The following is a 13,437-nucleotide window of genomic DNA, read 5'->3' on the forward strand; positions in this document are numbered from 1 at the left end:
TTTAAAAAAAATTCCAAAAATTTATTGGTATTTTATCTTTATTTGTGCAAAATTTCAAGTTCAGACCTCAATGAGATCATATTTTTATGAATTTTTGAATAAAATTTGACTTAAGAAATAATGAAATTTTTCAGATTCTATAATTAGTTAAATATGGGATTCTATTACTGTTGATGGTCAAATGAGTAGTAAGTAAAGATGACTATGCTTGAAATAAACTGGCAAGAACTTGTAGGTTGGTAAGCCCCCCCCCCCGGGCACCACCACTTTTAATTATTTTTTTTAATTTTCAAAATGCTAAAAAAAATAAATAACCAAAACAAAACAGATTAAAATAAACAATTTAATAAAATTTTAATAATTAATTATTAAAAGGTGGTAAATGTTCTTCTTTAAACAAGATGAAGTATATCACCCCCTCCCATGCACCCAAACATAGGATTAACACAATATTAGTATCACGCCTCACCTGGGGATTGAATTGAGAATTATTTTTACCCCACATATTTTGTTCTTTTCTCAGACTAAGTCTTTCTGATTATAACTTCACAAATTGTACTTGATTAATTCAATATCTGATAAGGAAGGTTTTGATGCATTTCATCCATTACCCCAGAACTGACCTTCAATTTCGGAAGGAGGAAAATAGTTTGCCCCAAGATCAAAGCAAAATAGTGTTTTCCCCATGTTGTTTTAATGTTTTTCCATTCTTTTCACACAAAACTACAAATAAATCAAAGTAACAGATCATCTGTCTGTTCAATTTTTCTGAGGGTATGCTCCCAGTAATCCATTATGCACAATATGTGTACGCATCATATACACAATATGTCTAAACAATGTTTGAGAGTATACGACATACATGGAGTATACTCCTGGTTCCATTTCTCTGTTAAAGTTTTCCCAACTTTTAGTGTTTGTGATTCCCCACCCCCCCATATATAAGCCTTAGACACTGCTGATGTTTGGGAACGTTTGTTATGCCTGTTACTCTTACAAACCATTTTTTTTTTAATTTTGAAAACATTTTGGGAAAAAAAAAGATAAAACGTGGTGGTACGGGGGGAGGCTTACCAATCTACAAGTTCCGCTCATTTCAAGCATAGTCATACATATACATACTACTCACTAGAGGATCTCTAGCAAGAAAACCCCATAATTTAAACAGAATCTGAAAAATATCATTAATTCTTAAATCAGATTTTATTCAAAAATTCATAAAAATATGATCCCATTGAGATCCCAACTTGAAATTTTGCACAAATGAAGGTAAAATACACAAAAAATTTTGAGAATTTAAAAAAAAAAATCATTATATGTTTTCTGAAAAATTTAGTTTTTTTTAAATTTAAATTTTAAAAAATAAATTTTTTCATAAAATTAGTCATAAAATTAGTCATGTTGCATATCATATTAAGCAACAATTAATGTACTTTAAAATACTTTTTAATAAATCTTTCTATCTATATTGGTGCTGAGTTATTGTCCATTTTATGTTCAAGCATCCATGAAAAAAAAAAAGGGTTTTACTAAAAATCAAAGTCTCAAAAATATAAAAAATAAAAGAGATAAAAATCTACAAATTTGAACTTTTGATGATCCTTGAAGGTTACAATCGATGAGCCAAATTTCAAAGAAATACAAAAATGTGATGAAAAAACTTTGGATCACTTGATATGGAATGACCCCAAGGTGTATTTTCACATGTTGCAAAAAATCCTAGTAATATCTCTGGGTACTGCGTATAATTTCATTCAACTGCTATATCATAAAAAAAACTTTATGCAGAATATTTTCCAGGAGAGAAAATGAAATCTGACCACATTTGGCAAAAAAATCTGGCTGCTAAGACAAAAAGATTCTATCAGTACCACAAAGACAAGGCAAAAAAGTTGCCAAATGAAGTTTGCTCATTTATCATGGATTTAACTAACAGTGTTCCAGAAACTGAAGCAGAACTGCATATTTTCAACAATGACTGCGCTTGTAAAAACAAAAACCACAATCAAAGGAGATTTTTTCTTTAAAAAAATTGTCAAAAAAAAAAAAAAAAAAAGAAAAGAAAAAAAAATCAACCGATACTGTTATACTCTCTTAATCTGAGGACAGTTGCTCAGATAGGATCAACTTTGCTTTTTACCTGCAACTGGGATTTCAGGACACAAAAACGAAAGTTAAACCAATGTAACAAATTATACACACGAAGTAAAATTTCATCTTTGATACCTAAAACTATATGAAGATTCACTGTCAAATGTACTGAAACAAATGAAATCTGTTAACTAGAAAGACTGGCGGCTATATTATTTGAGAAGAAATGTACTTCAAACAAAAGAGTTAGAAAACAACTATATTGGATGAAAACGTAAGTTTTCAACCATTTAATCTTCATGATGTACTTGGTTCTGAAAATACTTGGTAGAACATCAAAGGACCATTGAGGCTTGTTTTTTGCTTATTTGATGATTTTCAAGAACATACTTTCATGCTTGTAAATGACTGCTGGTCAAATGAACAGCCCTAGTGAACAAAGACAAATCTCTACAATGGAAGAGAAAGTAACTGATAGCAAGAAGCTTATTCAGCACACTGACCATAATCAAACTAATTTCAACAATGAATTGACTAATTGGCCCACAAAACCAGATAAGAGATAGATAGCAAAGGCATTATTTCAATCGTGGAAGCATTTGAAGAAGAAAATCAACTTTATAAGTATGGAAACATTTTCCTTCTCTCATTAGTTTTCATCTTTTATTGGTTTGCTTACATAAATCTTTATTATTTAATGAAAACTGGCTGGGAGAAAAAATACAGAGAGCAGTTAATTAAAATGATTTTGTGCATATGCACTTCACTTAAAAAGAGAGCATGTTATGCATGTTAATATATCTTGAGTTTGTTTTAATATAAATCTATTTTACTTCATTAGCATTTTATCACTTTTAACTGTGTTTTTAAGTTATTGACTGTAAAAAGAATAATGTCAATTAAATTATTACTAACTTAATTCCTTTTTTTCATAACATAACTACAAATTTGAGCAAGTGTTATCATATTAATCTGTTCATTTCTTTCTCAAACAATTTACTTCATACCAAGACCTTACTTTGGTAAATGTTTTAATTTAATACCTTATTCAAATCCAGTTGATTGACTTTGAATCTTTCACCAATAAAAACAACAACAGGTCTACCATATCTATCTTCTCCACTATGATATAAGCATCCCAAATTTGCAATTGAACGTAAATCTTCATTTCTGGCTTTACGAAGCAGCCTTTCATACCTATATAATGGCAATTAACAAGAAAGTTTTACTCTAACAAACATATACTCAATTTTATTTGATTAAAGTTTATGAAAGTTAAATCAATTTCAGTTCTATAACAAAGTATACCTATATAAAGAGCTATATACATAAATTATTTATACATACAGGGTGGTCCAAAAAACACGAAAGTATTTTAAGTTCCTGATTTCACATTTATTGATATAAGTACAATGCTTCCATAGTGTAATAGCACATACACTGATATTTCAAGAGAAAATTAAATTACCGGAAATAAATATTAAGTAATATGGAATCACGGATTTTGGAAGAGTTGCTTTACTCCTAAGAAAATTTATGAGAATAATTGAGGTAATACCCCCGTTTGACGGGCATGTCCTACAGAGTTCCAAAAGAAAAGGACACCTAGTGACATGTTAATCACGTGGTAAGTTATAGCACTCCAAAGTTGCAGTCATTTTGACGTCATCACATGGGTGATGTTCTCTCTAGCCCTAATCTCGCACTGATTTTCATTGTTTATAGAATGATGGATAGATTTCAATCTACCGGGAATGTTTGAGATGCAAGAAAAATCATCTAGGAGACGAAAATGCTCAGTTGTTACCAATGACAACAGGGAGTGTGTATGCGCATTCTTTGAGGATCAGTCAACCACTTCCACTCTACAGGCATCCTATTAAGCATATTCAAAACATCATTACCAAAGACTAATAAAAGCAGTGGGGTTGCATCCATACAAGTTCCTCATCACCTTGGCCCTGAAGCGGGCTGTCTCAACATAAGCTGGTACTGGTTAATGCAAGATGGGGCTCTTCCCCATATAACTGCTGAAATCTTCACATGGCTTAAATTGACGTTTGGAGAGCATTTGAGCCATGGATACAGAAAAAGTAACAGGTCACAGGAGAGAATGGACCCCATACACAGTCCGGACCTATATCCATGCGACTTCTTCTTTTGGGGGTATATCAAGCCCAAAAACTAAAGGAAACCCTTCAAATCACTAGATGACTTGAAATCGGTCATCAGAAATGAGATTGATTCAAATTACATACCAGTGTGTTATGACAGAGTCTCGGAACCCTCTTTATAACACTATAGCTGGGGACAATAGACATTCTGAGAATCGAATACATTAAATGTCACTTAGATGTGTATTAAAAACCATTGTTTTCATTTTCTTACATACTTTATATACATTTATAAACTACATAGGATCACTTGCTTTAATTAAAAATTGAAATTCTACACTTTACCTTAAAACCCCCCTAACTTTCAGAAGAACTGAGACAGTTTTCACAACTTCATGCACAGTAATCAAGATTCTACTCTCAGTGAGTCAGCATGATAAGTTTGTCTACATCTTCTTGTTAGTGAGGAAATGCATGTTTTCATTTACCCAAAAAGATTAGAAGATATAACAGAAACAACCATTTCCTCATGATGTTGACATAGTCATAAGAAAAACCTTCCTTATCCCAATGAGGCTTTTAGATAGGGCATTCTTATCCAAAAGCTGACTTTTTAGGAATGCTTTCATATACTAATGGGATTTTTACGAAATGTACTTATCCTTATGAAAATGTTTAGAGACTCATGACATTATCATGTGCAATATTAGAAATTATGGTCTTTTTAAAAGGATACTTTAAAGACTCAATCTTATATCTAATGATCTTAAAATTGTAATATAAGAAATTTTGTGGATTGCCTTTTTTTGAATGATAACGTTCAGAGGTATTCTTCATCCTGGTTTGGAATTTAAAGAACATTGTTTTTTTTTTTTTTTAATCCTAATAGAGCTTTTATTGGGATTGTGTGCTCAGCTTAATGGAGAAAATAAGGACTGTATCATTATATTGAACACTTTCAAGGACTGATTCCTTCTCTGGTTAGAAATTTTATTGACATTATCTTTATCTACAATCTACCAGGATAAGGAAAAGAAAGCTTCAGAAGAAAAATGAGTAAAACAGCTAATGCTAAATTAACTCCATTAAAATTGATAAAAATGTCAAATGAAATATCAGACATAAATAATGAAAGAAACCTTAATTTTAAGTGTACATATTGTATCAACAATATAAGAAAATAAAGAGGGATTTGAGGATGCATTTACTATTATGAAGATTTTAAATTGTGCTGACTGAAAATATCAGAAATATATCAAAGTATTGAATATTTTCGAATTCTGCTAAGCGGGCAGATAAGTGGGGAATGCCAGTTGAGCTTAAAAAATGGTAAGTGCTAATTTTAGGCCATGGAAATAAGTGCACTACAAACTATTATTTGCAGGGCTTAGTCATAATTTGCAGAAAATATCATTGATCTGGTTGTTTTAATAAATCTGGACATCAAGTTTAGTTAGCCGTGCAGCACTACAAGTAACAAAGTCATAGAATGCCTTGGGTATATCAATCGATCTATAACAAACAAATCTAAGATTCTTCTGTCTTTATATAGAAGTTTAGTAAGACCTCTTTTGGAGTATGCTGTTCAGCTTTGGTCTCCCTATCTGAAGACAGATATTTTTTTATTGGTACAAGGCTAGTAAAAGAACTTTCCGATTTAGATTATGATAAATATATGATATATTGTATATAATAAAGCAAAGGAGAGTCAGAGGGGACATGATTTAAACTTTTAGATGGAAAGCAGGACAAGGGATCATTGTTTTGAGCTATTCAAAGCTCAGGCTAACCAGGAAATTAGGTAAAGTTACTATGCAGGGTTGTGGGCTCTTGGAACAGCTTACAAGAAGAGGTTGTGATGAGCAAGGTGGTAGATAGCTTTAAGTCAGCCATTGATCTTTGTTGCAGACTACTAAATTGACTAGGACCAGTCTCACTGAGCTCAGAGCCTGTTGCTTGTAGTCATATTTGAATTTTTTTTTCTTTTTTAAATGTTAAAAGCAAATGATTGTGAAGTAACTAGAGCTATTAATACACAACCAAAAACTTTACATAATTTTCAAGCAAATAACAAATTTTCACCTTGTTTTCCTTGTTACTTCGGAAGTGAGAATATCCACTGTGCTTTTAGCAGTGGAATTTTTATGTCTATCTAAGTCACCATGCATTTTAGCAAAAGCTGTTTTTCCAATGCATACAGAAGACTCCAGTTCAGCAGCTAAATCCACACTTTCTTCCACCTCTAAAAATAAATTTTTGAATTTTAAGATGCAACAATAGAAAGTGATTAATGCCTGCAGAAACATTAAATGTATTTTGAACCAAAATCTTCAAAACCACTTTTGAGCATATAAAAATATATCTTCACTTTTCCTTTGTACCAGGTGAACAAAATCACGTAAAACATTTCTGTACTGATGTAAGGTGAAGAAAACACACACACACACACACACACACACACACACACAAAAATCAAAGATGAAGCAGCATTCAACGAGTGTCAAAATAAAATGAAGATTTTCTGCCTTTTGTAGTTGAGAAAAGTTTTCTTGAAAATAAAATTTTTTTTTATATGATTCATTTTAGTGACTGCAGCTGAGCGCTGGTAGTTCAAAACATTCACTGTGTTGGAAAAAGTATTTCTGTAACCCTGAAATGTGCATGAAATAAGTTTTGTAACTGTTGTTTGAATTCAAAACAATTGTATCTATTTCTTCTCTTTTTGTTTTGAACAAATATTTGCTCTTTATTTCTTACAGGATTGATGTTTCAAAAGTTGCCCAAAAACATATGAACAAATTATTCAATACTGAGCATTCAATATTATTGAAAATGATTGCAATGAATGTTTTAAAAAAAGTTTAAATTTTCAATTGTATTTGAATCTACACATTGGAATTGAACTTTTCACTTGGGAAATCTATTACATTTCAAATAATGGCAAATTTGAATTTCATTTCACATATTCCTATTCAAAGATTATCTGCAAATTTTCCAATTTTCTTTTTTTCCTTTTTTTTTGCATTTTTGAAATCTATATTTCCTCAGTTATATAATACAAACATGTTTATTTGTTTGCCACTAAAAAAAGCATTTTTGTTATTTCTGGTAGTTAGCAGGATCTGCTTTTATTGATACATTGTGCAGGTACTCGGCAGTATGCACTTACTGCTCTTTACCTGCCCATAACAGTTGTCTGAAGAATGGAACATAAATGAATTGCTGCCAAAACTTTCCCCAAGAAGCAAAAACCATTTTCGTGAATTCCTTTGTAGTTCAACAAAGCATAAGCAGGGATGAGGTGATGGGATGTCACAGGAGGTCATTGTGACCTCTCGAAATTCGTTTTATTTTGAAAATTTTGAGAAAACATGCAATACTACATTATTTTAAATGATGACTAGTAGCTTCTCATTAGATTAAATCATTTGGTAAAATCGGGAAGTCATTCAAAAAATTGGGAATTACTTAATCCTACAAATTTTACTTGGGATGCCCCTGACAGCAAGAGGTACTTAACTTACTCATACAACTATTATTTAGGGAAAATAACTATATATTATTTCAAATAAACTCGAAGAAAATGTTTTATAATTTCACAGACCTCACATATTTTTTAAAAAATCTTCATTTATGCCTAGTAGAAATCTAAAAACAATAAAACAAAATGATTTCTCTTGCTAATGAACAGTAATAAATAAATAACATATGAGGAAACGCAAGCAAAACTTGGCAGACAACAAATAAGCATGCAGCAACAAATGATTATATTCAATTTGTTTTGTTTTGATTTAAATAAAGTTACTTTCAACTAGCAGAAAATATTTTTTGCAATTTAATACTAAGCTACTGCACTTTAAGTAGTTAAATGAGAGCCATCGTTAATGCACTAAACATTTCAAGATCCTAAATTTTCAAAAATTTTTTTAGTTTTTTACAAAGTGCAAAACAAAGTGATTTGTAGTATTTTTTAAAAATGGCTAAAGAATCTTCCAGTTGTCACGTGACAGCACAAGAACAAAAGCATTTTCGACAAACTCCAAAATTAAATTTGTTTTACCTATGTCTGTTTAAAAAAAAGCAAGTACTTCTGGTATCTGAGTAGGTATGTTAATGTTATTGCATATAATTTATATCAAGTTGATGAAGGTTGTTTCTTCTGATACATATTTCAACTATACATATTTGAATATTAAATTCAGGGGGTTTTCACTCCTGCTTGTTTTGCTCCCCAATCCTCGTTTGCCACCTGCCGTGGCTAAATGCCGCCTATGTCAGGTGACAATTGATGATTTTACCCCTGGATGTATGGCCCCTTATTTAAGCCCTCTTTATATTTAAAAAGGTAACACAGAGTAAAACGGTTTTCCCTGGATGTCTTGTACAGGTATCTAATCACTATTGACTTGGTCGACATTCACAATTTGTAGCAGATAGGGTTGCAGAGACACACAGACACAAACACACAAGACAGACAAGCAGATTTTAATAGTATAGATTTATCAACAACACAGACATGTATTTATATTTTGTGTAAAAAAAAAATTCTTTTATTTTAAAGTTATATTATTATATTTATACCAAGTGGATACACGTTATTTATTTATATTTTGTGTAATAAAATGTTGTGTTAAATTATTTAATTTGTTCATATTACATTAATATCAAGTTTATACACAGTATTTCGACTTTTAAATAAAATATATTATTCACTTCACAATAATCTATTTTGTAAGAATGTATTGACTCTGTATTATCTCAAATCTTAAGTACTGGATAATTAATAGCCAACTGTGTAGTCACTGCTAACTACCAGACAGTGGTGTATGACATTGATCGGTGAGAAAGAAAGATAAGCAGCAGTCTCTGCTTTTACTTCTCTATGCAATTACAAAATCAAAATGAAACCAACTGTCATGTTGATCTCACATATAAGTCAACCCCCCTACTTTTAGGAGAAAATCGGGGGGGGAAAAATCGAAAACCCGCATATTAGTCAAGCCTTTACTTTCTGAAAAAATACTACACGTTTTACCACTAATTTTAAATGTAAACGTTTTAAAGAGGAGGAAATTGAAATATAATGAACATTTTTATGTTGAAAAAAGTTGGATCATTATTCTTTGGCACCAAAAAGGGTTCACTTCTGAGATCACGATTTTTGTAAAGGGCTCGATTTTGCTGTTACGATTTCTGTTACTTGTTGCTTTTATTTTGAATAAATGTCAATAAAATCCTGTGCTGTAGCCAGATTATATTGTTTTTAAAAGGATGAGCATTAGTTTGCGACTATAGATAAAATTCGCGAATATGGCACTTTTCGTTTAGTCGGCCGCTTACAGTAATTATTTAATCTTTACTTTAGTCAGACCATGTAAAATTAAAGCAAAATGTGTTTGTATTTATTTCTATAGCATCTGTTTTGAAGAGCCGGTCTAAAGTCGGAAAATGCTAACGTTTGAGAGTTTTTCCCCCCCAAGAATTGTTCTGGAAATTTTTTTGGCAGTTCTGCCCCGCTTATGTTGACCCCCTAACTTTTAATCTCATTTTTTGAGCTAAGTTTCTATACTTATACATGAGTATATACGGTACCCAAAAACTATTTTGATACAAAGCATATAGAATCACCTAAATTCAACTTTCAGTATTTTATTGATGTTTGTGGAAAATCAAAAAAAGGTTTCCTTCAAATATTAACTGCAAATGACAGTATTGCTCAATCAACAAAATCAAACTTCAAAAAGATTAAGAGCAGAAGTATCTTAATAGCTGCGACAGTTGTAGTTAAATAATAGTATTTTCACTCAAATCTTATACAAAATCTTTGACATATCACACCCTGGCAGAAAAAGCGACAAAACTCCAAAAAAAAAAGAAAAAAAGAAAAATAAAACAGCATTGAAGAAAATCAAGGTTTTACGCAACGATAGTCATAAAAGATTGTGACTTTTAGTGGTTAACTTTTATAGTCTAAATTAGGAAATTTTAATAATGTGTTGGTATTGATACTATCATTTTTTTCATCGCCATGCAGCAGTGCCATATGCTAACTTTTTGCGAGTTTTCTGGCAAGAAAGAGCACTAAATTTAGATCTTGAATCAATAGTTAGTAGTACTAACTGTACGTTAGTAGTACTAACCTACTAACTTAGTATGTTTTTTTTTTTCAAAATTTTGAGTTGTGTCACTTTCCTTGCTGGTGGGTGATACATTCTAGTTCAACAAACTGTGTATCAAAGCAGAAAAATCAAACTTATTTTTAATACAAATATGAATATATTTATGTTTCATAATTAAAAAAAAAAACCTTTCTAGTTCGAAACAAAAGTGTATGAATATATTGTTTTATAATTAAAATTTTTTTAAATACTTTTCCCAAACAGACTAAACATGCCTAAGAACTTAACATGATTCAGCATTAAATTATTTATATATTTATTTTTTCATAGAAATTTCTCAGGCATGTAAAATGCTTTGTTTATGTTTCAATTATACTACTTCATTTTTATGAAGAAATAACATTTCCTGGCTTATTGGCCGTGGTTGAAATGAAAAACTAAATGCAGACATATTGTCAAGCGATGTCAGTTGAGAGCTTGACGAAACGTCTGGATTTTCTTTTCCATTTTGACTACGGCCAATAAGCCTGGAAACTTTTTTCTTCATATTGACGCTGGCCGTGAGTCTCAAGCAATTTTTACTTCATTCTTGAATGGCATTTACTGCATCATATTCAAAGGTAACACCTATCATCTAGCAAAACCAAAATGAAAGACTAAAGCAATATAAATTACCATCAAGAGCATGAAAAGGTCGTTCTACAATCCTCATTTGTCTTTCAGGAATGAAAGGTTCTCCATTCTCACCACCAATGTCCCTTGGTAAATTAAAGCATGCATATTCTTCCTCATCTTTAGATCTTGGGTAATACAATGGCATTAAAAGCTCATAAATTCCAACATCAACATCTTCAACAGCGAATACAACCATGTCTACAGTATCACCATATTTCTCTAAGAACCTCCTGACTGTTCCTATTTTCGATGTCCAAAAAAGAAGAAAAAGTTAACCAAGATAAAACAATTCTTTTATAGAAATTGAAAAATATAAGAAAACAATCTTGTTTCACAGTATAATACTCAAAATCAGACATCTCTAAAAGCTACAAATATTTTTCAGAGGAAATTTTAATTATTACATTGTTTGTTTTATTAGATGACCTCATGCTGCCGCGTAAGGCAAATCTATTTACTTTTAGCTGGCATGCATGAAGCTGCATGAAACTCAAAGGAACGTCAGAATCAAAAGAAAGAAACAAATAATTCAGAAGAAAGGAAAACCAGATCTAATCAACTTTTTTTTAATTCTCAAGCTATAAGGAGGGCAACTTTTTATATACAAATGTAATACAAATACTGATTCTTTAGGTATACTAAAAACACAATTCAGATAAATAAAAAATGAGCATATCTCTGTTTTTTTTCCTTGTCAAATCAAGTTTACATTGGATTTATCTCAAATTGGGACAGAGGTACTTTGAGGCGGTTGTTTTGAAAGTTTATGTCCAAACCAGTTCAAGTTTTAATTTTTGAATCATAAACTACTCTTTTATGCACCAAAGAAATACTGCATTGTTTTGAATTTCGTACCTAGGCATGTAAAAAATCCCATTAGATAAAGTTTGTTTACATTTTGTATGACTTTGAGAAATTTTGGAATAACTGTTTCAAATGAAACAAAATAGAAGGCTCATTTTTTAAATTTCTCACATGCTATACTTTTTAATGTCTGTGGCAGTTATAATAAGTAGGGAAAGGTAATCAAAATTGAATTATTTTCATAGTCGAATAAATATTGACTGTTTAGGGTTTGCTTAGTTTTGATAAAATTATTGTCACAGTAAACAATAAAAAAAATTGTACACTTAAAAGAAGATATTGAAAGTTTTGTTCCAAACAGTAATGAAATAATTCTTTTGAGAACAAGGTTTTCTTCTTTGAGCAATTTAAAGCTACTAGACAACTTTTAAAAAAGGCATTTTTTTTGTAATTTCCTTTTCTTTAAAAGGATTTTAGTGCTTCTTTTGAAATTAATTAGGAGCTTCAGGATTACCTCTACTGCAATCTTTGCATGGACTTGATGCACTGGTGATGATATAGACCCTGTTACACAGGATAGTCTGTGTTAAAATTGATCATTATTTTTGTGGAGAGCCTTTCAAATATTTTGCTGGAAAACCCTAGGTTGTTGGTGTCAGTTATACAGTTATGATGAGTGATAGTATAATTACATGATAAAATTGAACATAGATGAAACATATAAAAACTGCTAATTGGTAAATCAGCCAAATTTTTCAACTATCACATACCTCATAGGTAGCTCATATGGGAGGGGGGGGGGAGGCGACAAGGAGAACAACTGCCCCCTCACTTTCAAAAGTAAAAGGGCCTTGCCATGGGTGCAAGTTTGGTGATGTATTCAAGACAGAAAATATTTTCAGCCCCCTCTCCCCCCAAGCATGTGTGCTTGAGGAAAATTGATGTGTTTAAATGTTGTAGATTTTAACTATGCCAATTTTGGAATCTGATTTGAATTTTAAGCTTTTGACTTTTCTAGCAACATGAACTTAGTTTTAATTGTAATATTTTAGCATTTTGATATCGTAATTCCAAAAACCTAAAAACTGCCAATAACGGGGTCTGGGGGTTCTCCCCTATAAATTTTTGTAAATTAAAAAACGAAAAACACAATGGTAGGCCATTTTGGTAAAGTTCAGGAGAAGGAGAAGTTCAGGGACTCTCTTACAATTTTTTCAAACTTATAGTCCCAAAATCACAATATTGGGCAACCTTCAAAAATATTAGAAAAAGAGGGGGAGGGGCGCTCTGGACTCTCCCCAAAATTGAAGCTTTAAAAACCAAATTGAACTTCATCTTTCATAATGTTTATATGCTTTTTGAATGCATTATCAAAGGGATGGAGTTATGGAACTCTCCTTCGGCAATATTTCGAAATTGAAGTTCCAAAAACACAATTTTAGTCTATGTGGATAATGTTAGGGGTAAGAGCGTTTGGGGCTCCCCGCCATTAGCTTTTTGCCAATCGTAAACATTTTTATTGCAGCAATAAAATCGCTTGGGACGTAAGATTTTCACTTTTGCAACATAAATCAGTTCTGATCGGAAAGTCGACCCAAGGTAGAGCCAACAAACCAGAAAAGAAGGAAAGGTGG

General features: G+C 31.4%; 1 protein-coding gene across 2 annotated transcripts in view; it reads right to left on the minus strand.

Annotated features, from left to right (window-relative positions):
• LOC129231227 (protein GDAP2 homolog) overlaps positions 1-13,437 on the minus strand; it is a 40,518-nt gene that overhangs the window by 12,263 nt on the left and 14,818 nt on the right. For both annotated transcript variants that reach the window (XM_054865489.1, XM_054865490.1), the window contains exons 6-8: positions 11,000-11,239; positions 6,288-6,447; positions 3,135-3,288 (exon numbers count right to left, since the gene is read on the minus strand). In XM_054865489.1, coding sequence (XP_054721464.1) covers positions 3,135-3,288; positions 6,288-6,447; positions 11,000-11,239 — 554 coding nt within the window. The remainder of the gene's footprint in view (positions 1-3,134; positions 3,289-6,287; positions 6,448-10,999; positions 11,240-13,437) is intronic.

The sequence above is a fragment of the Uloborus diversus genome, chromosome 10 (assembly GCF_026930045.1).
Source record: "Uloborus diversus isolate 005 chromosome 10, Udiv.v.3.1, whole genome shotgun sequence".
Taxonomy (NCBI): domain Eukaryota; kingdom Metazoa; phylum Arthropoda; class Arachnida; order Araneae; family Uloboridae; genus Uloborus; species Uloborus diversus.